This window comes from Apteryx mantelli, chromosome 1, assembly GCF_036417845.1.
Source record: "Apteryx mantelli isolate bAptMan1 chromosome 1, bAptMan1.hap1, whole genome shotgun sequence".
NCBI lineage: Eukaryota > Metazoa > Chordata > Aves > Apterygiformes > Apterygidae > Apteryx > Apteryx mantelli.
In genome coordinates, this window is record NC_089978.1 from 151,290,395 (window position 1) to 151,318,336 (window position 27,942).

Below are 27,942 nucleotides of genomic sequence, written 5' to 3' on the forward strand. Positions count from 1 at the left end.
AATTAGAACTCTGACTTCTAAAGTCCAATTGAGCATTGAACCACTAGATTATATTTTTCCAAGTCAGTCCCCCAACAGGGACTTTTCTAAAACTGTTTTTCAAGTTGCTTCCCCATCCCATCCACAGCTGGCAGCCCTTCACTGACATGCAACCTGTGCTGCCAGCGTAACCGAGAGCAGTTTTAGAAATCAGGGAGACACAGATGTTGCAACTGGAGAAGGAAGAAGCAAACAAGGAAGTGCTGCTTACCCATGGTGGAGATGGCAATGAAAGTGGGGACACTGGGACTATTGTGGCTGAAGGCGGTCACGCTGCAGTTGTAGGAAGTGGCAGGGGTTAGGCTGGAGATTGTCACTACGTGTGACGAGACAGTGACAGGTTCCTACAGACAAGGGAAAAATACACAGGAGTTTGTCTCCCATAAATGTAACACCACAAATCAGTGCTTCTCTCTCCACCCATGCATTTGTCCAGATAAAGTTAGATCTGGTGAAAGAAGTCAACTCTTGGAAACCTCCAGAAGGTACCCCCCCAAAAAGAGGCAGGTAGCCAGGCAGGTACAAAGAAATTTTATAAATGCTGATATGGCAAAAGAATACAACTACAAAAAAAATTGCACTGAGTTAAGGACATAAGTCCGTAAGGTCTGCAAAAGTTTTTCTATACTCTCCAGTAGAATCAAAGGTGGGTTGCAGATGTGAAAGCAGGGACACTGAGCTAGTGGTTCAGAAGGAGAACAAGGAGAGGTTTTATGAACAAACTCACTCCAGCTGTGGAGTGCGAGATCCTGTAGCAAGCCCAGAGCTCAGGATTTTTGCAATGGCCTGTTTTCAGTCATGAGCAACTTCTAGACTTACAAGGGTTCCTGTTGCAGTGCAATTCTGAGGTCAGTTACACAGACAAAAATCATATGTACTTGAGTATAATGGAAGAGAATTTGATTCCCTCAGCTGAAAGGAGGCCAAAGTTTGGCAACTGGAGTTGGTTGGATTTTTTTCCATTTTCTCCTCTGAGAAATTTAAATTATTCATCCAAAGCCCAGGACATTTGAACCTGGAAAGCTGTTGCTTTTTCTTTTGCTGATTTAAAAATGGAGGAAAGGGATGAAAATGTTAATTTAATTAGCATGGAAAATCTTGGAAGAAGAATTTTCACCAGTCTAGTGGAAAAGCATCCCTTCCTAATGCTTCAAAGAGGATTACTGAGCCCTTCCCCTTTTTTCATGAAGACAGAAGAGAGTGTGCTGAATGTAGTGAGAAGTAAGCTGATAATCTCTATGTATTTCCCAGTGCTAGATGTTCACTTCAACAAATGGGAAACCCCCTGAAGTTCCTGCTAAAATGGAGCAGTCTTTTCCTGATGTTCTTAAAACTTATCTGCCCCATACTGCAGCTGCAAATCCTGTGTACCTTCCTTGCCTAATCGCATCATTATTCTGAATCTCTGCTAAGTGGATAACAATTTTGTGGTCTTTCGTTATTCACTGTGAAAAAGCAGGAATCCAGATGTGGAATTTGAACTATTCAAAAGATTAAAATGATTTTTTCTTTAGTCAGTGCATTTTTCAATTTAAACAAAATATTAAATAATTCACAGGCTAGTCTTACACTGGGTTAAAGAGTATGTATGTCTCCTTTGGGATAAGATGAGTGGGTTATTTTCTATTTTTTCCTGAAATGATTTCTCATTATGTATGAGTAACCCTATAAGAGAATGATGTTTCATGGCACGTAATCATGTAATCACTAGACCATCAGCTAAACCTCAAAATAAGCCTCAGATGTTGCACAGCATTGAGTCTCATGGATTCAAAATTACTACAGCTCCTACATCTCACAGAGCTAGCATTATCAGTCTGAACACTCAGATATTCATGTGGCCTCAGAGCACAGGTATCTAAATGGACAGAGAAAAAGGAGGCTCATTAGCAAAGCTCAGTAGGTGAGTGTGGAAGGAAATACCATAAGAGGCACCAAATGTCTGAGGAGCAGCCACATTTGCAACATAAAGGTACTCCTTGAATAACAGTAAGGATCCTACCCAACTGCAGTTAACAACCGTCAAGAACAGATGAAAAGTAAATCAGAGACAATTAGATTCTGCATAAAAGATCCCAGCTCCATAGTGCCAAAATATCTCTATTTTTTCCATTCCTTGTCAAGCTATCTGGCCACTTTTCCTTTCCTGCTCATTGAAATGCCCTTAGTTTTGTGGCCTTTTAGGTTTTGCAGAGTATATTAGAGCTATTAATTGACGCTCTGTTGCATGTGTTAGATGCATATAGCTTCTGTCCAACCGGTTACAATCTCTTACTTGGGTTTGCTTGTTTTTTTTCCTTCTTCTTCTTTTTTTTTAATGTTGGTCTACAAGACAGAAGCCAATCTAAATATTTTGAAGGATCTCAATACTTCAGCATTTCAAATGCTTTAGTAGCTTAGGTCTTATAGGTTTAATTCCTAACTGCATGGCTAACTTTGGTTTAATGACCAAACGTGTACTGACCATCTAATTGAATCAGGCTTTATATACAAATGCTAAGCAACAGAGAACAAAAGAGAAAGATGCAAGGTCCAGGTCTTTTCAGAAATGAAGAACAGAAGCCAAAGAAGAGGCACCTACATACCTGGACTTTTGTTTCTTGACCAGATCCAGTCTGCTGGCAGTAGACTTCAAAGAAATCAGCCACTCCTTCCTCCACCCACAGCAGAGTCACTGAAGTCTGAGTCTTGTTGACAGCAAACAGTGATTTTGGAGGGGCTGGTTCTGGTGAAAAGAAAATCTCGTTTTGTTAAGTTTATCTTTAAGTCTCTGGACAACCAAGAAGGGAAAGCATCAAACAAAAATAAAGGTAATGCATGATGCCTTCTGTCTTTCATTTCCTTCAGATAAAGTCTGCCGATGTAAAACTTTGGTTCACATGATGATAAGTTACCAATGTAAAACAGGAAGACCGTGACGTGTCTTGGTTTTTCTTCTCTATTTAAACTGTTCTCTGTTTGGACAGTTGGATAATTACCTCACTTCCCTTTTCAGTAGAGTCTTTGCTTGGGGATGATCAGCATATTCTATTAATAGAAAGATGTTTGCAGAAACTCTTCCAGGAGAAGAAGACAGTCCACATAGCAACACATTCTGGGCAAGAAAGTTCTGCTTCACAAGTCCTGCCCCAGAAGGCAATCAAGAAGCAGCTTCCCACAAGTGAACACTGACTAGGTTCATTTGATTTTATCAGAGAAAATGTTTAGTCAATTAGCAGTTAAAAAAAAAATCTTCCAGTCTGGTACTTTGCAGGTTATCATTTCACGGCCATTAGATCTGCACCCATTTTAGTTAGCTGCATAAGGAGATCTCATCCTCACTGAATCCTAAGGTCCAGACCTCCGAGTTCTCTAATTTAGTACTTTACTTTTGTTGCTGTTGTGCTGGATCAGTTGTCAATCAGCTAACGTATTCAAAGGACTGGGGTTCCTCCATGGGGAGGTGAATTCTTTCATAGGAAGGTTATTGCCATCCCCTGGGCAAGAGATTGAAAACAGCAGACTGTTGGGTGGTATGGGAGCATGGTGTGAACAGTGCCTATTGAAAGTGAGTATTTGCTCAGCCATACACTGATTCTCCAAGGCCTCCAAGCACTCATTTTTCAGTTCTTGAAGTATTACTTCACATATCTTGCAGCTCTGGGCAGAGTGGGCAGGGGGGAGGAATAAAGCAACTGAAAAACAAAGGCTGCTTTAGAAATGGGTGGATAAGGAACAAGTAGAGGGAAGAAAATAAAATGACAAAAGGGGAAAATTCTGCTTCAAATCCTAAGTCCTGGAAAGCCTAAGGGGCTAGGGATATGGAAGTAGAAATCTGCTAGTCTGGCCCACCTCAGATTTGTAAACATGAGCTTTCAAATGATCAAACAGTGCCAGCTCTAGCCTTTTCCACTCAGCTCTGTACCTGGCACTGGGAAAGGCTTGGGAGAGCGCAATCCTGGGGGCCCTCCTAGGAATGACGGTGAGAGATACCCTCAGGCAAGACACCCCCGTTCATTTCCATTGAGGAGTGAGACCAAGCCATGAAACAAGGATCTGAATCTGCAACCCAAAGCCCCCACAATGCGTGGAAAGATAGCCTTGGTTCTCTCTTTGCAGGCCCATCCTTCATCTTCATTTACAGCGGTGGCCTTGCTAACTGTCATTGAGAGGCAACATCTGACCTCTAGTGGCGGTCACTTATCACTGCAATGTCTGCTCAAATTAAAGCGGAATACCGAAAGCATAGGGGAACAGGAAAGGAAAACCTAAGGAGCATAGAAAGAGAACAGCTTAGACATTTTTTTGAGTGATGTTAAGATATACTTTTTTCTAAGATCATTTAAAGACCAAGGCTGGCTCCTGATTTTGATCCTGATGGCTTCACATCAGGGATACTCAATCCCTCAATCTCAATCTCAAGCCTTCAAAGCCTCAGGCATCCTGGGCTCCTTTTGTTTGCCTTTAGAGGGTGCGAAGTTTGGGATGTGCATTTCCAAGCTGTTCTCCAGAGTTTGCAGATTTAGTAATCTATTGATATTTAATGAAATTTGGCATTCTGAAGCAATGAGCTTATTCCAGGAGACTGAGGCACTAAGAAAAGCATCAGACAATGTAAGAAGTAGCAGCTCACTGAACTTCCTTGATCAGCACAGAGTTATTCTCCTGTCATCACTGCGTAGGTGAACACAAAATCTCATTCCCAGTCTCTAAGCATGTTAAATGTTTTGCTGTCTGGAAGTTTTTAGTAACACATACAACAACATTTTGCTCTTCTTTTCTTCCTTCACAAATAATTTCTTGAGATACTGTCAGAGGAGCTTGGATGTGGTGTGTAAGATTTGCCACCAAAAACCTGGCATAAATGCATAAATGACTTGCTCAAGAGGTTATAGACATTTTGCAGAAGCATCTGATCCTCAGACAATCAGACCAGTGTTTTAGGGTTGGAGGCTGCCAAGATTATACTGGCAACAGGGAGCAAGTTAAGGAGAGAGGGGTAGGGACTGAGGCACAGTTACATGGCTTCTTCCTTGTCACATGGACTGCAGGGTACATGTTGCCCAGAATTACATGGGAAGGCTTCCCTTCCCCTTAATTCTCCCCAGTATATCTGCTCCTAGATTCAGAAACACATTCCATTCCTGACTCAAGATAAAAAATGGTCTCAATTAAAATATGAGTTTTATATTTGGGCATCATTCCAAGCACATCCTCCTTTTGCCTGCAGCAAATGGCTTGATTTGTCTGTAAGTGGAAATTTGCCAGGATGAAGCAAACATCATGGAGGAAAGAACATTTGGCAGGAGCCCTTAAGTGACTGCCAAGTGCTGAGTCGTCTATCACTTAGAATCAGTTCCCACTACTTCTAATTACAACTCTCACTGCTCCCTCAGAAACGCAGAGAAGGAAAACCTCTGGTAAAATATCCCTACTTTTGTCTATTCAAAATGCAAACAGCATAAAGGAAATAAAAAAACAAAAGCACCGTCTAGAAGTGATTTATCAAAACTGAATCCATTCCACTTTTTTGGGGGGGGTCAATAAAAAAACAAGAGCAAAATAACCATAACAGTTCAATAAGAGTCTGCCTGTACTCACCACTTGCTGTTTTTCCTGTCCATAACAAAGAACTGGAAGATATAACTAGGTTGCTCAGTGTGCAACATGAATAATACACGATACTCATGGACCTGCCTGAAAGATAAAGCTAACTGATGTTCCAAGTACTCCCCCTAAAACATTTTCATAATGGTGGTTGGGGGATATATTTACCCACACACATCCACCCACTCGGTCCTGGGAACAAACACACACACTTAACTGTATGCACACATGGGGCAAGCAGTGGACAGGACTTGCACAGGGAAGAAAAAGATCCATGGAATTTTTCTACATCCTTCAAATTTCCGTCCTTTCCTTCGGTGAAAATACTTCAAAGAACCACAGATTCTTGTGACTGCACTGCTTGCCCCAACACTGTTCAAGAGGTTTGAGTAAAAGGGAACTATGAGGAAAGAAGAATAGATAATTGCTTCAAGACCTCTAATTCAATCAGAAATTGCGGAGTTCTTTAAGTTTACTCCTTTCACTGTCACTCAGGAAAGGTTTATGTGGGTAGAGAACATAATCTAGTTTGAAGTTACTAACTCTTCCTGACCTGTCTTCACAGTGGAGTTAATGCCTGTGAAAGCAGTTAAGCACACTTCATAATTTCACAGCTTCGGGTACCTAGGGCTCAAGGATTCTATGTGCATGTAAAAGTAATGTAAAAGCTGTGGAGATACAGTGGTGTGCTGTGCCGTCTTCTTTAGAGGTAAAGGGAGATGCTGGGGAGAAAGTTATATCTGAAAGTCCTTCTCACCTAAAGGATCAAATTCTTCAGTCTTTTTTGTTTCTTTGAATACAGTATACATATTTCTGTAAGAACGATGCTGGGTTCCACAGCCATGAATTTGACTGCTTTTTATAAAGAATACTGTCACTGATTTTTACTTAAGGATACATTTTCAGTGATGGAGGACCACGGAGTTGTCCAGAGGGAGAGAAGAGGAGACAGGAAATCAGACCGAAGACAGAGTTGAAATCCAGAAATAGGCTTATCAAACCCAAGAAGGGGTCTGCTTTGTATTGAAAAGTTCAGCTGCGAAGTCCGAATCCCAGTTCCTGAAACCTTCTTAGAGAAATAATTATGGAGCAGGATTGTTCTCCCAGGGAGGCATTTCCACTCTCCTGTTTCCACTTACAGGCAGATTCTGCCACTCTTCGTAGTTTCACATAGGTGAATGAGATTATCTTCACAGAAAGATGAGGTGAAAATTATAACTTCCAAAAAATGCAGTCACAGGTACATAACTCTGAAATGAGGAAGATGCTAAACCTGCTGACAGAGCTACTTTTACACTGAAGTGAGTTTAACAAACATGCAAGCGTATTCTTACCCAATTTCACAAGTTGGGGCAAGGAAGTATTGCTGCCTCTTTCAGTACAAGCAGTCACTGAAAGGTTGTAAATGTCCCCCGGAGGCAAGCTCAACACTGCAGTCATCACACTGCGTGTTACCTGCAATAATTGTAGACACTAAGCATTAAATATTACCCAAAGCAGATATCTTTCTTGTAAAATTAATCTGATCACTTAATGCAGTACAGACAAAATTCTATGCATCACAGCAGATATTTTCTGCATACTCTGAACTTGCTATACAAACCGGTTCCCACTGACATCAACAGAAGAAAATCATAATGCTCAATAAAATATCACAATGCAGAGAGAAGACAATCTCAGACCGCATTTTCCGTACAACCAGTGAAAATGTAAAGAGGAAAGAAAAACTTCCTTACAACATCACTGAGAATACTCTTGCATCTGGATTTTTCAAGTTCTACAAAATATCAAACTAAGTTTAACCAAACCATAGACTTGACTCCACTGCAACTCTAGGAGACTTTAAATCCAGTCAGATATCTCTAAGAAGAACATACAAGTTACATACAGGCAAGCCAGAACACATATATATCCTAAGAGCTTGCAAATTAGATCTGGCTGGGCAAGTCTAACATCTATCTGCAGATCTATTGGCTTGACACAGATCTCAGGGCCAATTGACACAGACTGGATTATAAAATAAGCCATAGAAAGAACTGACTTGAGTCATTTACACATTTGAAACCAGACACGATCTGAAACTGTGCTGAAATTCAAAAGATTTGTCAAAAACTTCTGCCCATTACTTTGCTGTTGACTAAGATCCTCACTTATCCAGAAAAAGGAAGCAGAGCTCAGATACCACAGCAGACTGTTTTCAGAGCACTTTTAGACTAAATATAAAGAGAGCATGCAGAAAATCTTATGGTGGTATTTATAGTCACTTAATTTTCAGACTGAATTTTTCAGTCCTGAGAGGGAGTGACAGTTCTGTATTAAGACTAACAGGGCTATTCATATTATTTTGGTCACTTGTTTAAAACAAAATGGACCAACTTTTTCAGAGTCTCTCTGCTAATGGGAAGTATACAAATAGCAGGAATAATAAGTCATCATTACTTGATTGTGTTACCTGTTCTTTCAAATAATCTCACAAGGAAAGCAAACATAACATAATAAATCTGATAAAGACATATTAGTACACTCTAATTTTTAAAGGAAACCTTTTCTGACAGTGCCTAACCAACAGAGCTTAGGAGAACAGATACACCCTTTAGCCTGGAAACATGCACCAGTATTTACACATATGAGTTGTAGCACAGAAATTAGCTAAAAATAGGTTGTTACAGGAGTTTCCTAAATAATACTTGCTGGTTCTATTGCCATTAAAATAATAAGAAGATAAATATTCCTAAAGACAGTTTTGAAGTTTTGGATTTTTTTTTTTAGTTATCCTCTGATTTTAATCTTTTATTTATTTAAAAAATTTAATATTAAAATAAGTTTTACTGAAAATCATTGTTTTGACAAAAATCAGATTTTTTCCTGGAAAAATAATAATCTTGAAGGAAACATGATTTTTGGAAGGGAGGGAAAGGAGCGAAATCACACTTTCTTTTTTTTTTTTTTTTTTTTACACTTCAATTCTTAAAATAGTTTACTTATGAGAAAAAAAAATAAAACATTGAGTTTTCTTCCACATTTGAAACAAAGATCCAAATATTGGAAACTTCTGCTGTTTGGAAATCTCATGTTTTTGATCAGTTCTGCTAATCATATAATTCGACTCTCACACTGCACAAGCTCCAGATGGATGCGCTCTTGCAGCCACTAAGAATCCTATAAAAGCTAGAGGCCTCCATATAAATCCAAATAAAAATTGCTGATGAATTTGGGCTTACACTGAAAATCCAGTTCTAATTCAGCATATACTTAGCCTTCAGCTGTAGAAATGAAACCTTTCCCTTGAAAAAGACCAAACGCTTTCAGCACATCAATGACTGAAATATCAATAATGGTGTAGAAAAATAAAATTCCATGGCCTCAGACTTTATGAAGCTACACTGCAGGTATTAGGAGTTCCTGTGCTGCAGTGCTCCACTGCTGCTTCATACTCGATGCTGTATGTCCAGGGGCTGCTGTTTTTCTTCAAGTTAGATGTGTATCTCAGTACCTTGCAGAATCAATAGTTAATGCATAATGGGACAAAACACGGATTTCTGTTTATAAGCGATTTTTAAATTGGGCCAGGGAGTTTAAGAGAATGTGCCGAGAATGCTTCTGTACGTCTGCCAAGTTTTCTGAGCAAGTGCATATGCTCTGGATGAAATCCTCATCCCATCAGTTAGTGGAACTTGTATTCAAATAGAAAATGGAAATCAAACATCATAGATAAGGATGTCTGCCTGATAAAGTCAGAAAAAGGGAAGTTACACTACCTGCACTGAATGAACTAAGAAACTCGGCCAGTATGTCTAGCCTAGGTTATCATTAACTAGAAACTGAAGGGACAATATCAGTTTACTAAAAAATACTCTTATGTTTTACTGTCTGCAATTAATAGTTTTAATACCATGAGGCTATTTTTAAATTTTCACTTAAATTATCACCACTTGTGTCAGATCACAAATACAGTCATTTTGTTCACTGACTATTTTGAGAGTGAGTCCTCAGAAGCACATACTTCAGCTGATGAGGCTTCTACCAATCTCAGTCAGCTTGCCAAAACTTTGTAATAAAAAAATTTTCAATTGAACACAAAAATACACAGGAAAGAGCTACACCTTCCCCAATAATGCTTACACTCTTTTTGATTTTTTTCTTTCCTTCCGCAATGACCATCCAATGCAGCATCCTGGAATGAGAAAGGTCAGTACCATCTCCTCCATAGGTCCAGCTGACGTACAGAAGGTGGTTGTAATACTCGACGGAGGTAATCTCAGGTGCCACTGGTGCTGAGGGAATAAGACAAACGTATTACAGAAGGATCTAACACAATGTATTACCAAGCACAATAATAAACTTCTGCCAAAGGATACCATTGGGAAGAGAGAATCGCAAAAATACCAGAAAGGTATTAATAAGAAAAGCACCTGCATTTATACTGACTCCTGAGTACTAGTTGAAATAGATAAAAAAGGCATTTTCCCTGGAAGACATTTGGAACAGAAATATATTTTGTTTGCAATCTTTCAGTTAAAAAAAAAAGCATGAAGTTACTGTCTGACACAAATCATTTTTTGATTCAACATTTATAAATGGAACCCAAAATCAAGTTAGAAGCCTCAGATATTGCTTCACTGTGTTAAAGCCCTGAAAAGAAGTGCCATTCAGTGAGAAATAAATATAAATTGTACACTCAATAATTTGAATAGCTCTTCCATAGGAAAAATACCTTCTCTTCACTGAGCTGGCATCTTGTTATGAGGAAAAGCCCCAGACCTTCATTTTTCCAAAGAAATCTTTTTGTATGAAAACTTTCAGCCACTTTTATTCCCAGAGTGAAAGGTCCACCATCACAGAAGTTAGCAGTTAGCTGATGATAGCCATCTAAGCATCAAGCATCTAGTCTACAGGAATACAGTAGGGTCCTCCTCACACCCAGCCACTTTCCCCCCGGCACAGTCCCCTGCACTGCCCAGCTCAGACTTCCCCGCAGCAGCCCTGCGAGCCCACCGCTGCCTCGCTGCAGTGTCAGGCCGGCAAGCCCTTGGCTCCCCAATACAGTCAAAGAAGAAAGAAATGAATCTCCAGAGCAACTCATTTCCTCCTAAACAGGTACTTAAGACAAGTAAGAGAACTACCTCCTGGAGGTGCCCCTCTCTCTCTTTCTCTCTTAATTGCAGAGGGAGTATAACTGATTAGCTCGCCCTGATCGCCTAACTGGGGAGGTGCAGGTCCCCCATCTGGATTTAACTCAAAATAGAATGGAGCCCCAAAAGTGAATTTCAGCAACTGGCAAAGGCCTGGCTTAAGATGATGATGCCCCTCAAGATGACATCAGTGGGACAGCCTGGATAAAATGGGAAAAAATGAATCCACATGCTTGGCAGCTTCTTCTGAAAAACTCTACAGATTGATCCTCATCTACATTAACCCGGTTGAGTCATCTGTGTTTGTGTGAAGGCAGTTCAGACACCGCTGCTCAGGGAGGGCTGCTTCCCTCCACACACGTCCTCAGCGCAGGCAAAGAGACACAGGGCTGCCTCGGCATGTGGGACTGCCTGAAGGGACCACAAGGTGTCACTGCTGCCTTCAGAAAGACTTTTAGGACTCTGATCTTGCAGTTAGACATTTGTTAGAGAACAGAGATTCACTGAAGTGATCATTGAGGAAGGCAACAAATATGATGCCACGGACTATTTAGAGCCATTCAGAAACATCTGTAAGATTCTTCTCTCAAATTCATCTTTAAAATGTCTTTCTATGCTGTTGAACAGAAGCAAGCTTATTAGCACAAAACCTTTAAATAAATGTTTCTCTTAGTTTTTGGAGTTCCCAGCCCATCTCCAGGCAAGGACTGTGTATTCATTACAATCTAATGTCACATGAATCTTATATACTCTTACTAATTTCCTCATATACCTAGATATTGATGACATACTTCCCCTGTTAATGTTCACACAGGTGTTAACTTTAGATATGTGGCAATGAACAACCATGATATGTAAAGAAGAGACAAGACCCAAACCTAGGAAGGGATTTCTGTGCCTGACTTCCCTAACATCATATCCCATTGGAAGCCCAGGTGCACAAAGAGGCTGTAGGAACTTAAATCCCTTTGCTGACCTGGTCTGAAGTGACATCTGAAAGCATCCACTGGAAAGACAGACAACAGCTCCACAGTAAGGACAGATGTGATGATACTCATCAGCACTGATGGTCTACCTTTCCTACACTTTTTGTTTTTCCAAAACTAAAAGCACTCTCATTGTGAAAAAAAATGTTGGTGGTCTAAAAAGCCCTTGCTTACAATTGTTTTAAATCCAGCTGTTTACAGCAGGTGCCATTAAAAACTCATTAGTCACCACAGCAACACTGGTGGTTTGGCACTCTCCGTATGTCACTACGGCAGTGGGCAACAGTTGCTTCAGGAGCCTGGCTGTTTCTCATGAAGTATTTACTTATGGGAAATCCCACCCAGCCACCTGGAGACATCTGAACAGATGTTGTGGGAGAGAGTTATCTATCATCTAGTCTCTTCTGATAGCCTTTTCATTCCAGGTGCTCTAGTTTAGTTCACTAAGGCCCCAACCTAGCTATAGTCTCTAGATGAGCAATGGGATCCTGCATTAGGGAAATGGTTTGTTTGCCCTGAGCTCGCTGCGAGGTGCTGTCCCAAGCTCCCAGATAATCCTTCTACTTTGGTTTAAAAACATGCTTATGTTCTATGTACAAAGGTTAGCTTTCCAGTTATATGCAGAAAAATTGACAGATGGTACTGTCAAAAAGACCACAAAACCTTTTATTTATTGTGTCAAAATCTAGAGGGTTTCCTGTGTGTTTTTTTTAATTATTATTATTATTATTAATCTTGGCCACATACTCAGGCTGTGCAGGGTAGGTAGTGTTATTCAGAACAAGGCAGAAAGGGGCAGAGTGCTCCATAAAAACATCTGTTACCTCTTTGGAAAGAATGAGGCTGAGGGTGATAAAGACCTTTGCAGTCTCCTGCTAAACTTACACAGTGAAAAGCAGACCAGCTGGGGACAAAGATTTTAAACTTGCAGATATGGAAAACTGGCATGCCCCTTTCCTGCAAGAAACATCTAAGACAACTTCGTGCTCCCGAGGGGAGCTTCTAAGAAGTCTTTATTCACCAGAAAGAGTTCAAGAGGGGAGAAGTATTAACAATATGCCAATATTTCAGTTGTGGCATGGCCTCTGTAACGATAGCCAGCGAGCCCAACAGTCTCAAGACAAAACTGAAAAGGGTTCAATTAATAAGGTAATCAGAAGACAGGAATGTATTTAACACCAATAAGAAGTGATGACTCTAGTGATAAGCACTTGTAATTTGATCAAATCAGATTTGTTTGTTAGGACTGTTCCCTTAAAATGTTGTGATCTGGCTCACTGCTGTTCCACGCTTTCATCAATAAACTGAAAGGAAAACCACTGCCGATAAACCATGCAAATAGCACGGCAACTGGCAGAGGAGCAGAGGATTTGGATAGTGCTGTGATTTGAATTGCTGCTAAGCTGGGCCTGCTCAAACACAATGTATTTCAAAGTTCCATGTGCGAAGTTGAATATTTAGGGAAAAAAGGAAGGCAAGCAAGCCTTCCTGAATGGTGTATTCTGGAAAGTAACTACTCTAAGAAGGATTTAGATTTTGAAGCAAATCAACATAGATATCCAGTGCGATGCTATAGCAAATGTAATCATCTAGATGCGCAAACAGGAGAGCATTGAATAAGGTGCTGATCTTGCCTCTGTAGTGAGTATGCAGCAGGCTGGTACTACAATTTCAGTGTTCACATACTTTGGAAAAGACAATAAAAATTAGAGAGGGAAAGGAGGGAAAAACATAACAGAAAAATGCCTGACTATGAGAGGACTTGAAGAGTTCAATGGATGCAATTTATCAACAGAAAAGATTGAAACTAAATTCTGTGTAGAAAAAAAAAACACATTTGAGGTTCTTCAGTCAATAAGAGAAAAGTGTAATGAGAATCATGGACTGGATATTAAAGCCAGAAAAATTTAGATCAGAAATGAAGGATAAACCCTTAATAATAGGAATAACTAAGCAGTGGTACATCTCACCTGGGAAGGTGGGAGACTCCTTTTTTGGATATTTTCACTCTAAGACCAAATACCTTCTCTGAAGATAGGTTTTGCCAGTCACAAATGGATGACCTTATCTAAGATGTTCATCCATTTCTGATTTTGTCTACATGTACTAGATAAGGAGTTGCTCAATTTTTCATCTAATAGCTGTAATAGTCTTTACCTTCCCTGTACAGAGATCCAGACTGATCTTAATGAAAGTTTATATTTTATAATAAGCTTAACCTCACTGAGTTCTGCTGCAGCTTTTTGAAGACACAATATTAAAATGTGCAGGCCCAACTGGAACATTTCCATGGTAAAATGCTCAACCTGGTGCCCAGACCAGCTGTGAAAAGACACATTTCTCCCCTCACGCAGCAACCAACTAGTCAGAAAATGACTTCATTATAGTGATACAGAAAAGATTACTGAAGCCAAAGGATAAGAAATGTCATTGGAGATATTCATGGGGCTCCAGGGGGGCGCTGTGAATTTCTTAGGTGCTGGACAAGTGCCAGAATTCTTGGACAGTCCAGCTTGGGATCAGATATCTCAGGATGGGAGGGTTTCTACCAACTTTAGTGGAGCTAGGATTTAACTCAGTGATAATTCTGCTCTCACGGCTCAATCAAGCACAGGCACTATATTAATCATCATTGCAAATGGGTCTTCTTCAGCTCCTCCCTCAATTACATCCTCTTAGGCTTTTGCCAAACAGAAAATCTGGGGCTAGGCTAGTATTTGTTCTGGAGGGAGCGACTGGGGCCTAGATAGGCTGATTTTCCTCATAATGTGATTTCTACAGCTGGAAAATAAGAATGCTTCACACTCTATTTCCTCTCATGGTGCATATGAATTATTTACTGCTTTCAATCAGCCATACTTCTGCAAGGTGAACTAAACGGTGGTGCATAAAAGCAAAACGATTCAGTAGGGAACTTCAAATTATACAGCCTCGATCCTAGAAATACACTGCAAGGAGCTAACAGGAGCTATTGTATTCTAGTCTGTATCTGTCCATATCTAGTCCATATCTATTTGACGTATTGAAGACTTGAACTCAAAGTATCTGATGAGGGACAATGGAGTGCGTTAAACACAAAGCTTTTTCCACTGGAAGACAATAATCAATGCGGATCTATCAGTTTACTGTAGCTGAGAATCTGGATTATGAATGACTTGCCAGCATCACAGTTTCTCAAGTCTAGTTTACCCAGGGCAGGTGCAATGTTTTGATCAAAGGAGCACCCTTATTTCCTGACTGTGCACAAACAAGAATATTCAGCAGATAATACAAGGTTGGAGCACAAGAGTAACATGCTACACAACATATTATAAGAATATTTAATTTTACTGTATGTTAACTAAGATACCACAGAAGTCACCGTCTGACCTATGGATTACAAGCTCACTACTGTGAGGGGGAAAGAGGTGGGAAAAAGCACTTGGAAACATTGCAAATATACAGAAAAATTTTTCATAATATTAGCAAACTTAATAATTCATACTATTAAATTACTCATTTCTTCCTCAATGGGTAAAACATACAATGCTGTAAAGGCGAGCAGGATCACTGACTGTCTCTGGAGGCATGTGTACAGCTGATGGAAGAAAACAGAGTAAAAAACACTACACTTTGCATTGGAAAATGATATATAAGGAACTAAAGCGGTCCTCAAAGCTTTCCTTAAAAAACCCAAAAGTTTAGCTGTTAAATACCCTAACTTGCAAATATCTGCAGGTGAAGCCAGGCTCTCTCAGCACTTCTGCTCCCAGGAGCATCTCCACGGACCAGCTATGGCACTGCCGCTTACCTGTGATGAAGCTGATGGTGGAGCTGTCACAGCAGCTCAGCTCGGGATCCCCCCAAGTCACCATGGTAACCCGGAAATTGTAATACCAAGCAGGCAACAGGTTGGCTATTCTCTATAAAGTGACAAAGACAAAGAGCGGCTCAGGAGAAAACTCACCACCGCAAGGCATGACGGATAAAATATGACAGTATTTATACACCTCGTGCCCACAGGTGGGCACAGCTTTACTGAGCTCCCCCTCCGTACTCCAGTGGTGCACTCGCCCCATCTTGAATTTTGGGGAATCGTAAGCTCTACATGACTAAGAGAGAAACAGGAGTAAAGTGTGCAGGCGGATGTTGCAAAGAGAGGTCACTCTTCATGCTTCTCTCTGCCTGAAAAGACAGCTAGAAAACACACTAGCAAAGCTGCATCAGCCTGCACCTATGTCTTGCCTAACTCAAGCCAGACGCCCATGAACACTGTATTTTCAGGAAATTATGATCCTATGGCCCTTTTAAGCATCACTCATGTAATTTGCTATCAAGTCCAGTGAACCCGTGAAATCTGGGGCTTGAATTTATTCAAAAATCTGTGCAGAGAGACCAAACATGGTTGTGACAGCTCTGCTGCTTATCCGCATACACATGGTCCAGTTCCCTATACATTGGAACCTTTCACTGATTTCCAGGGCAGGCAGAACAAATCCCACAAAACATTTTTCTGTCAAAAAAATCAGATTTGATGGAAGCAACATATTTAACAGAAGTATGTGGGCTTTTCTTTTTTAATTAAATGTGTTTAAAGGATACACTAGAAAATTTTTTTCTCACTCAGATACCATCATTTCAAAAAACTTCTTTTTTTTTCCATTTTCAAAGTGTATATCATATTGTGTTATCATTTATTATGAATGATACATGAATGAAATATGAGTTATAAATGAGATATAAATTATATATATAAATATAAATGATATAAATGAAGTATAAAATACAATGTATTTTATATTGCAATGTCATTTGTAATATTCAAGTTAAAAATCAAATACTTTCAATGGCAGCACAAAACACTTCAAATATTTAATTTCATGTTTAAATGAAAATCCTAATGATATTTTTATAATTCAAATTAAAAGCAAATTGGAAATAATGAAAATTTCTAAGAAATTAGAAAATGCCATTTTCAAAGAGCTTTGCTGACTGCAGTGGCCCTTTTTTCAGATTCTACAAGGCAACCCAAATACAGAGTTTGTAGAATATTCTCTTTATGGTTTTTAAAAAAGTGGTATCTAATTAACACTGAAACCAGGAAGCTGCCTAGAGTTCTTCTGGCATGCCCCTAAGGGTTTTTTTGACAATACCAGGGTTGCTTTGACTATTTTAAAATACGCTGCAAAGCACAAAATGAACTAAACAACTAAACAGAGTGAAAGGGCAATTCAGACCCAAGACTCCTGGCCAACTGATAACCCTTCAGGAAATAATTTCTGGTCAAAGTCAGGTAGCTTGATTTTTGAGTTCCCCACCTCTTGATACTGTTGCTCCAGAATATATCACTCAGAGAGGCCAAATGATGTACTGATTATAGGGAAATCTGTGGGACCCAGTGGCATTTTGACACAATCTATTTGGAGTACTACTAGGGAACCCAAAGAAAGGTTCACCAGAACATACTTGTTTACTAAATGCCATAATAGAGAAACAGGAAAAAAAGAAATCCATTTCTAATTTAGACTTAATCTATAAAATTATTCTTTAAGAAATATTCACTTTAGCTGCAATATAGCACTGTTGCATTTGAGACTGAAATTCAGACAAAGGAGTTCCAACTTCCCTTGGTTTCCATGGGCAGGATTTGCAACAATAATGATCTCATTTTCTAATGAACGACATCATTAACTCCTGAACACGGTATTATTTCTAAGATGACTTGGATCAGTCAGGTATTAATCTAATTGTGCTGAGTCATGATTATAAGATATTAATTACTCATTTGGTAAGTTATTTTTGTTTTTAATTTCCTTGGAGATTTATGTGCTAAATTTATAGTCTTGTACCAATTATAGTTAAGCCTCTGTAGCTAAAATGACTACACAAATGGTATTATGCAAATGAATTACCATAAATCACTACAGCTTTCACAAGCAGCAAAAGTTATTACTATCCTTTTTGCATACTCATAACTTTCTGAACAACTACTTTCAGCTAAATTGCTCGTGGTTTTGTGCAAGGGCAAAGTCTGAATGAAATCTATTCACCTTCTCTAGAAAGACGTGGAAAGGAAGGGTAAAAATTCACTTTATTTCTGCTGAATGCCCAGTGCTGCAAAGATGTTTTGGTGTGCATTTGCGTGTTTTCTTTCAGAGAGCGATTTCAGCCTAGGTGAAATCCTGGCATAAGTCTCTGCAACTTCAGAAGCACAAAGGCTATTTTAGCAAGAACATCTCTACAGTTAAGCATTCCAGATGGTTTGCTCCAAGACTAGCCTGCAGGCCCCAAATCCATACTATCAATACCAATTATGCAGATAAGGCTTTAGACTACTCCCCTGAGGAGATGCTGGAGTTGGTTAAAGCCTTGACAATGCACCTCCAATCTGAAGCTGCCTCTGGACTTGCTGAACATGCCAATTTGTCAACAAAAAAGAGGCCCGTCTCCTGTCTTATAGCTCTGCTTAAGAGCTGTTACATCCATGAGCTTTACCATGGTTCAGCTGCCCTTCCCTTACCTGAGAAGAGAAAATGTCTGTAGCATCCTAGTCATTTTCTTTACTTTGCTTGGAAAAATGTTCAGGGTTTAAATGTGTATATACATATGCATGAGGGAAAAGCTGGACAAAGAAACATCACAGAGTGTCAGAGCTATACACACATGGAAAAGCAATAGTCAGTAATGGTCACTTTACCACTGAGGCAGTTAAGGAGATGGTTGCTGCTATTTCGTAGTAGGTTGTCCACTCAGAGGTCATCGTCAATGGGTTGAAGTAAAACATTTCTACAACATATTTCCTGAACACCCCAAGAAAAGGTCTGTTCCAGCTCAAAACCACAGCAGTAGGTCCCAAAGGGTAAAGCGTCAAATCCTTTATTCCAGTGGGCACTATAGACCAGAAACAGTGGTTAATATATATATATTTTAATCAATTACTTTTTTTTTTAACCAAATGGCTATGCTATACCTTTTTTTAACCAAGTTCAACCTATTTGGGGTTTGTTCCCAACTGTTTAATTCCTGTCCTACCTCCTTGTCACAAGCAACGGTATAACAATTTTTCAGTATTTGTTCTCTAGTTTAAGGTCTAATATTTCAGAAATGACTGAAGACCACTTGGTGTTGGCTGCTTCGCTTGAGATAAAGTGAAGGGATTGATTTTTTCATAAATGGAGTGTTCCGTTCTACTTCAAAAATTAGGCTGTTTAGGAGCTATTTCAAGTCATGTGCTCAAACCAAAAGCATCAAAAGTCATGAAACTTCGGAAGATAAATGCCACAAGAACAAACACTTTTTATGTCTACCTTGTCTTCCCTGGGGACTCTAAGGATGCTGTTGTGTATTGCTGTATTTGCCTCACAGATGAGGAAACTGAGAAAGTGAGAAGTCAAGTGATTTGAAAAATGTCACTGAAGGGTCAAATTCTGCAACCCTTACTTGTCTGGAAAGCAATTATTCTTCTTGACTTCAGTGAGGCTACTTAAATACGTACTTAGCTAACATTTGCAAGGACTGCAGAACTCCAACTACTGCATGTAGGGTTAGAGCCAAGAACAACACCCAGATTACTTCAGCCCATGTGAGCACAGATGACTGCCTTTCCCTTCATAAATCAGTCCCCATTTACATGTATTTTCTGACCTTTCTCTAAAGCGTTCATATCTACCCAGTGAAAGGGAGCCTTAGGGTAAACATAGGGAGAACTGTATTCTTTTTAAAGTGTAATTTTTCTTTTTTTTCAGCTTCATTCATCATTAGACACCACCGATAAATTCACAGAACTGTTGTGCAGTTTACTACTCTTACAGCATTCTTTTCATCTCCAGACCTCAAAGCAGAGAATATTGAGATCCATTTTTAAATTCAAGAAAAAGTAGGTACACACAACCAAAGAGAGCTGGTCATGGTCATGTGGTACCACGGAAGACAAGACAGCTCTCCTGACTCTTAGCACAGAGGCCTTCAGGCTGGGCCACATTACATCCGTCAAAAAGTACATTTGCAACCAATGTCCTAACACACTCCCATACATTTCATGAGAAAGGGCAATGAATGGCCTATTGGAGGTGCCATTGACCACAGACTACCTGCAAGTCAGGCTGGCTACACGTAAGTGCAGTGACTCCCACCCTAAGTGATATAGGCCATGAGCAAGCTAGAGACCAACACATATTTAAGTGTCCAAAGATGGAGATGGGCCTTTCCACAGGGCCACTATGTGCATGAACCCTGGCCATAATTCCTCCTTAGTTATTTTAAACACCTAATGTCTAAACAGGAAATGCCCATCTTCCACTGAAGGAAGCCCTCAGTAGTCAGCTAGACAGTGGAAGAAAATAGTCTCTGTAAACATTCGTTACATCTGAAATAACCAACATGACAGCTCTGTCTGCACTCTTTAATGGCTTCTAAGCCATAATGTATATGCTATTAAAAAAAAAAAAAAGTTCAAACAGTAGATGCGGGGGTTACCAATGGAAAAAGTAACAGGATCGGAAGGCGGTCCAACCAATGGTCCTTTCCGTAAGTAAACCACAACCTGGTACTGGGCACCAGGAACAAGATTTTCAATGAGGCTGCTGCTTGAATTCACCTAGTAGGAGGGGAACACATCAGTTATAAAGCATTTACTTTGCGAATTAAAAGACGATTGAGATTATACTCAAATTACTTCAGTTACAAAACTCATCATTCTGAACATACTAATCTCAGTGTCTACACCTCCATCCATTAGGCCCAAAATGACAAAACTGTGAAAGTGGTGAGGAGCCACTTAAATGTCATACATTACATCTCAGTGACAGCAGAGCACCAAATTTTTTCTTAGTATCAAAGTTCATTGAAATATTCAGGCTATGTTATTTATATTCAGGTGATATTCAGGCTGAAATTCAGGCTGGAGTGTTTAGACAGAGCGTTTTCAAAAAAGGCCTGAGTTTTCTCACTGGCCATCTGATTCACAAGCAGCTGTGTGAGCTAAAGGCAGGGTTACGGGTATCCTGTCTTCTGAATGCAAGTGTTAAACAACTGCATGCTGGAATCAGAGAGGAATTACTTGCTTTCACTTTTCCTGCCCAGCATGGCAAATACTGACTAAGGGACTTTGTGGCATTTTTTTCAGTTTGAAACATCAGCATTAAAACTTTTGCTCTGAAGTGCCAGGTGTTGCTCAGAGCTGGAGGCAGATGTCTGGTCAGGTGAGGAATACAATTTAACAGCTACTTTGGAAAGATTAATCACTTTTGATTCATGAACAATGGCATAAATAGATTGAACTTTGCACTGAATTTTCCTCTTTTCAGCTTGTCAGGGAGCCATTAACAATTTCAGGTATAATAATCTGGTAAAATCTGATTAGTGATGGTAAGAATATCTGTAATGAAAAAAAGAAACAAATAAGTGTATTTAGACCTTTCTACTTATTGCAATAAACACGCATTTACTTTTACAGATATCTTGATTATTCATGGATAGGCTTTAGGTAATTACTTGTATTTGAATTTATAGATGATTCCCATAATACTTCCTTTAATCATATATTTATATACCTGCTACGTCTGGTTTATAATTGTCTACTGTATTGGTTTACTTCCTGATTAAATGACTGCATTTTTTTTAATAAATGGAAGGAAAAGAACTCAAGGAAATTACAAAATGGTTCTGAAGAGACACTTCTCAATTCTTCATGTAAAGACCTCCAAATGTGCAAGTTCATGACCACTCTTGAAATATAACCCAAAACAAAGATTTATGTTAAAGGAGGCTTTTAAAGTATGCAAACTCCCATTAATAATTCATTTCTAGTTCAACTTGAAGGGCTAATCCCAAGTTAAAGGAGGTGAAGATTTACAGGGAGTGATAGCTCTCTTCTCCCATTCCCATGGGTGTGCTAAGGGCATCATTGCAGGCATTTCAAACTCCTCAGTTCCACACATTTAGGGAGCCAGACAAGCTGTGGCACTGCCCAGAAAAACAGAATTGCAAGCATTCAAACAAGGAAGCGGAGATGTGGGCTAAAACCTTTTTCTAATTGAAGCCACATCCCACTGAGCCACCATAGCCATAGGATCTGACATGGGGTCACATACACTACTGGTTTCAAGTAACTGAAAATTGGCATGTTTTGAGGTTCAGGATTCTTTATCATCAGAGACATGACCCAAACGGCAGCCCTAAAGTACTGCTGTCCATTCAGATCACAGGTAGTTTGGATGATTAGTGTTTTCACCTTCCTAGTGCTGACATTACAGATGAAAAGAAAAGCTGACTTCTGATCATCCCGAAACTTTCAGAAAGTTTAGAGTCAGTTTCTGTACTCATATGTAGGAAATCTAAGAATAAATTTAAGCAAGTTCAATGATAACCGTGCATGAGAACACTTTTCTTAATACAATGGATTAGAGCACGTGCCTTAGTGTTATAACATGATGTGGCACTATTTTGCTTACTGCCACAGAAATGCCTTTAAGGGTGCAACATAACTCACAAGCTTGAACAAAGGATCGGCCACACTCAGTCCAGCAGAAATGCAATGCTAGCACTGGTACGGTTTACTGCACACTGACCCATTCTTGCATGCTGCACTCTCCCCTCCACCCTGTACCAGCCTTATCTCTGTAGATTGTAAAAGACAGGGCCAACCACTGTGCTTTTCCAGTCCTTAGCATGACAGGGCCCTTGGGCACTAAGATAACAAGCAGCAGGATGATTAGCAACAAGAATATTTTTCCTGGTATTTGAAGAAGCTTTGGTTCTTCCCCCTACCTCAGTGCAATAATGTTTTTCAAGCCTTTGGCTCTCCTTTTGCTTCTGACAGGTTAGGGAGATGACGGAGATGATGGTGCCATTGCCACTGCTCTCTTGTGAGGCTGTCCAGGATGTGAGGGCAGTCGTGGAGCTCAACACCGTCACGGTCACGTGCTGGGGCTTTTCTGTCAGCTCTTCTATCCATTCACCCGTGGGGCCTGCGACACGCCACAAAAGCACGCATCAGTAAGCCACGTGACTCCTGCATTTAGGGCACTTGTGCTAAAACACCCTTCTTTCATGAGATTTTCACTACGAGTGAAAGAGGTCAGACTGACAGCTGCCCAGTGGCTTAGCCTGCAGGCAGCAAAGAGCAACCCCAGGGATACAGCCTGTAGCCAGTGCTATTTCACTTGCAGCAAAGCGGGAGATGACAAGAGAAATGTTACTGTTCCAAAAATTCAGAATGCAGTATTCTCTACTGCTTACCAGAAACCTCCTAGAAATATCAGGTTTGCTCCACAGAAGCATTTTAAAACCAGTGATATCCATTAATGTACAGATTCTTAACAATTATTAGAGGATAAGCACACAAAACATTTCCCTTCTCTACACACTAAAATACCCTCCAAGTGTACTATGGCACTGAAGTGTGAAAATTGATTCACAGATGTTGCCACACTGAAGAATCTCATTCTCCATCAGACTTTCTGAAGCTCTTTGTAGAGAACAAAAGGTTAAATAGAGATAAAATAACAATTTGGAAAATAACTTCAAACTTGGTCAAAATTTCAGATTTCATGAAAATTACCAACTTTTCTTACCAGTTTTAAGTAATGCTCTTGACAGCTGTCTCCTTGACCTTTCTTTGCTGCATAAAATTCTATTGGTTCTTTTAGTTTATTACGAAAATAAAACAACCACCAAAACATGAGTTTGGTGTAAGATCAGCCTATAATGTCTGACAATCCAGATAGCATTTGGGTGCAACAAAAATGTTCAATAATACAAGCCAGTAATTTGACAGGATGATTCACTGACTGAAAGCTAAAAAGATAAAATAACGGTGAAGCTGTGAGCAAAATTTATTCAGGACAGTAGAGCCTACTCTGGTAAAAAGAGGAATGTAATCAACAGGTGGTCTCTGAAGCCACTGGATGTATGTATAGTTCTTATTATTCTTAAATTCTTTCAACATTGTCATCAAGAGAACTTAGCTACCCTACCTTCATGTCTCAGATCAAAACTGTGGTCCCCACACAAAGCCTACCTGAGCAGACTAAGAGGAATGGAAAAGTCATTTCACCTGAACTGTACTTGTTCACATCTCACATTTGGTATATTTTCAGAAATACTTATTAAATCCACCTAAAATAATCAGGATCTTGAATTTATCAGGATAAATAGGATAACTGCCTACATGCAGTTCTAAAAGCCTGCAAAACTAGTGTAGACTTCACTGAAAAAAAAAAAAATCAAAACAAATGATCCCCCCTCATATATTACAGGTAACATGAAAATATTCATTATATTCCTGTAACATCTTAATACTTTACACCCAATAAGATTCAAGTTCATCCTTGACCTAGGAATCCATAAATCCTACACTTCTCTCTTTATTTTCCAAAGACTTCTTTCAGCTGTGAAGTTGTTAAAAATAAAGAAGAGATAGGGGAATTCAGTTAAGTGCAGTTAGCCATTATGAGGAATTTAAGCCCAAACAGTAAATATTTTTAAGTGTTATGAGCTACTAAAGACATATTTTTTATTAGTAATATACTTAAATACATTTCCTTATAAGACTAGCTTAAGTATAGGTATTTCCACCAGACTTAGCTATCATATCTTGCTGCAGCATTCATGATCTGGGGGAAACACTATCCTCCCAGATGTAAAGTTGTACAGTGATGCAAGTGCTGCTTGCTTCGTATGCGCATTCTGTAGGATGTATTTATTACCTTTCGTACAAAAAGATATTCTCTGTGTGTGTTGCCTGATATACTTACTCAGGCATCTCATTCTCTTTTTTCTGCACAGGTGAACACAGTCCTCAGAAGGATAATAGTCTGAATTCACCTACACCTGCCTCATTTGCTGATCTAATTGTCAGTTATGGTCTTAGTTTACATAGTACTGTATTATTATTCTGTCTTTTACTAAACCTTCAGTTAAGAAACCCTAGGATTCTACAGGTAAATAACAAATTCATTTTTCTCCTCTGAGTGTTAGCAGGCTGGACTGGTTCATCTACCAAAATTTGCCATACGTTCTCTCAGAGGCCATCTGATTTGAATGCTTCTGCAGTTCCCATACTCTAAGCCTGAGATGCCCTTTGACTGCCTCACACTTTGTTCCTGCCCCAATACACACAGTTTCTAGGAATAAGAAAGTTAAATATTTTCAAGATTCTCTACAACCACCACTTTAATTCTCTGATCCTTTCTTTGAAAGATGCAAAAAGGGGTCCCATTTCACTGAGCCACTTCTGAGCTGTGGCAACAGCTCTATCGGAAGCCTCACCTGCTTTCAGTTCTTAGCTCTGTCAAGATGGCATGATCGAGGCCCATCCAGGCAGCTGCACTTACATATTTCCACTATATTTCCTTCTCTGGCACAGGGAAATTCTCGAAAACCAGACTCTGCCGATACTGCAGCAGACGCCACAGATGCCACAGTGTTTTACTCATCGAAACCTCCGTACTTTAAAGTTACACTGGTCTGGGTGAAACAGATTTGCTGAGATACTTACTGATGTAAAAACTAAGTGTTTTTGCTGATTGACTTCCCCGAACTTCACAAGAGCCAGAGGAGCTAAATGTTGTTACAGATAACTTGTATTTCCCCGGTTCTTTCAGTTCAGCAACAAATTTGTGAGTGTCCTCGCTTACTGTCAGAAATTCTGTGGAGTCCTCTAAATCAGGAGAAAGAAGCAGTGTGGATTAATTGAAATTTCAAAGGCCCCAACTACCGAGAAAAAGATTTATATCAGAAACGCTAATACTGTTTCTGCTCTGGGGTTAGAAGGTATCCAAACAGACTGGATTTATGCAGGTAGTTTTATTCCTTGCCATCAACACAAGAGTAATTAACGACCAAGGTTGCAGGATAGCTGTAAAGGAACAATAAACCCTGGCCAAAATTTCATTTAGTAACAGGAATGATAAAAGGGATTGCCATGACTGCACAAGTGAAAAACAGCACAGCATGGAGGAAAAGGAGCTTCCAGTTTTCTATCTATTGTTTTACTATTCTGCAAAAACATATTTGCCCTAAGTGTGAGAAACTGCTTGTCAGGAAGTAAAATTCATTTGGAGAGAAAAGATTTTAAAACAGAAAATCTCTAAGCGACATGGTTATTTTGTTATAGCTCTGTACCTTGAAAAGTCTCTCCATTCTCCACCACAACCGTTCTGTAGTCTAAGGGATATGTTCTGTAGCTGCCCTCTGAGACAACTGTTAATCTGAATATAGAAAGTCTTTTCTACAGTCCCCTTTTCATCTAGGTCTCCCGAGAATCTTTTTCAGCAGCAGATGAAGCTGCATATTATATACCTTCTTCATCTCAAATTTCTATTAGCTAGTTTCTCCTTTCTCCGATACTGGAACGGATTTACAATAACTGCAGTGAAAACAGTGCAGCAATACGTATACTAATATAAATCTCGTTTAACAAAGGAGAATCACATGCAATAATTTACCCCTCACCCCTTGTTTTTATGAAGCCCAGCCAGAAATAAACACTATCCAATGCACAAAATTTCTTAGGAAATGCAGGAGATCTAACAAAGCCCTCTGAAGCACAGTACAAGGTAATTAATAATTTGAAGAGGAGACAAATCCACCAGTGGAGTTCTAAAAAGGGGCATGAAAAGGGTCTTTACCTTCCCTTTCAATATTGATATGGAAACCATCGAACGCAGTTGGTGGCTTTGGTGGTAACCAAGTGAGCACCATTTGTACAGGAAGGAAAGAGGGGGGCTCTGGCGTAAGCTTTGCCGATGAATTCCCTTCATTGCTCTGATAATCCCTGGGAACAGCACTGACAAACTCCTCTTGGCCCTCTGACGATTCAGCTTCGTTAGACCACCAATATGGCTGTGATGTGACTTCATCCTCGGTGCTGTTATAGCGGTAATCTGGCCAGGCGTAAGATGTGTTTGCTGTTGGCATTTCAGGTGGCTCATCAGAAAAATGGCTAAATTTCTCCTTCCCTATTATATCCTGTGGTCCCATGAATGATTCTTCTGGAAAATTTCCGCTGTGCTCTTCCCAGTTGTTTCTGTTGATTGGTACAATCTGGACAGAAATGTTTCGAGGTGGGTAAGGAACTAAAAGAGAAGCAAGGGTTAGTCTTAATAGGTATGATCAATGTACTTTGTGATGTGTCAGTTCCCCAGAAAAACAACACATATTGTTTGCAGCAAAACAAAGTATCTAGCGTTATTTTGAAATAACTTGTTCTTATTAAGACTCTCCTTTGTCTTACATATATTTATAGCACAAGCGATTCTAGTAGGATCAAGATTAATGTCAATTCACAGAAGAATCAGGACTGAAGAATAACACGATGTAACGTAGATGTGAAGTGTATGAATAAATCATATTTCTTTGCTAATACAGCAGCAAGGTTACCTAAGTGTGAATTTGTAAAACTGGAACTTCATTTATTTTATTGTGCCTTCTAGAATCTCTAGAATCTTTTGATCACGGAAAAATATTTCCGTAGAAATGAGCTGAAAAACATATACAAAAGTAACATATGGCATAACTCATGCTCAAAGGCATGCACTCCAGATTTCTGTATGGCTTTTCACGTGCTTTTAGCAGGCACCTTTTCACAAGTACTCATAATTAGTTTAAATTTTAGTATTTGTGAAAGCTTGATCTCAAATTTGGGGTCTCCAGAAGATAAGATTCTGGTACACGAGGAAGTTACTTTGACTCATGCTAGGATGTGAATACACAGCATTTTGTCTGCCTCACTGTAATTGCTTGCCTGTATGCTCTTACCCCTGATACATATAAGGAGCTGGTGCAAACAGCTTTGACTGGTACATTTTAATCTGGCACCTTAGCTTCCATCACACTAATTTGTTCACCTGCCCCGTCCCCCTCCTGTCCCAGCCACAGCCATTTATAGAAAAACAGACACTACGTTCTTGTTGCAGTTGATGGGAAGAGTGAGGGATGGGAGGGCAGCAAGAAGGAAGAAGGTCATCCTATTGGTTACATCCTTACGATTCAGTCTCTCAACAGCTATATTTAGGATCATAAAAGAACTCAGCTGGCATCAGTTGGCTTTGCTCCCTCCAAGGCAATGACCCAATATCAGTGTATTCATCTGAAGATTTGGCCTTTTGATTTTAGCACTGGTTCATTTCACGTTGGACCCTGGAAATTGTCTGCGGTTCAACAGATTAACAGGAATGTTTTGGGCACCATCCCAGGACCAAATTAAATTAGTTCTGGAC

General features: G+C 39.6%; 1 protein-coding gene across 6 annotated transcripts in view; it reads right to left on the minus strand.

The window, feature by feature from the left end:
• The window catches only part of PTPRO (protein tyrosine phosphatase receptor type O), a 155,636-nt gene that overhangs the window by 25,637 nt on the left and 102,057 nt on the right, over positions 1 to 27,942 (minus strand). For 5 of the 6 annotated variants that reach the window (XM_067306669.1, XM_067306640.1, XM_067306651.1 and 2 more), the window contains exons 5-14: positions 26,353 to 26,799; positions 25,221 to 25,382; positions 22,490 to 22,689; positions 20,198 to 20,318; positions 18,420 to 18,613; positions 15,534 to 15,645; positions 9,748 to 9,899; positions 6,960 to 7,080; positions 2,625 to 2,764; positions 251 to 383 (exon numbers count right to left, since the gene is read on the minus strand). In XM_067306669.1, the coding sequence (XP_067162770.1) occupies positions 251 to 383; positions 2,625 to 2,764; positions 6,960 to 7,080; positions 9,748 to 9,899; positions 15,534 to 15,645; positions 18,420 to 18,613; positions 20,198 to 20,318; positions 22,490 to 22,689; positions 25,221 to 25,382; positions 26,353 to 26,799 (1,782 nt within the window). The remainder of the gene's footprint in view (positions 1 to 250; positions 384 to 2,624; positions 2,765 to 6,959; positions 7,081 to 9,747; positions 9,900 to 15,533; positions 15,646 to 18,419; positions 18,614 to 20,197; positions 20,319 to 22,489; positions 22,690 to 25,220; positions 25,383 to 26,352; positions 26,800 to 27,942) is intronic. The other variant, XM_067306660.1, reaches the window with a different exon arrangement.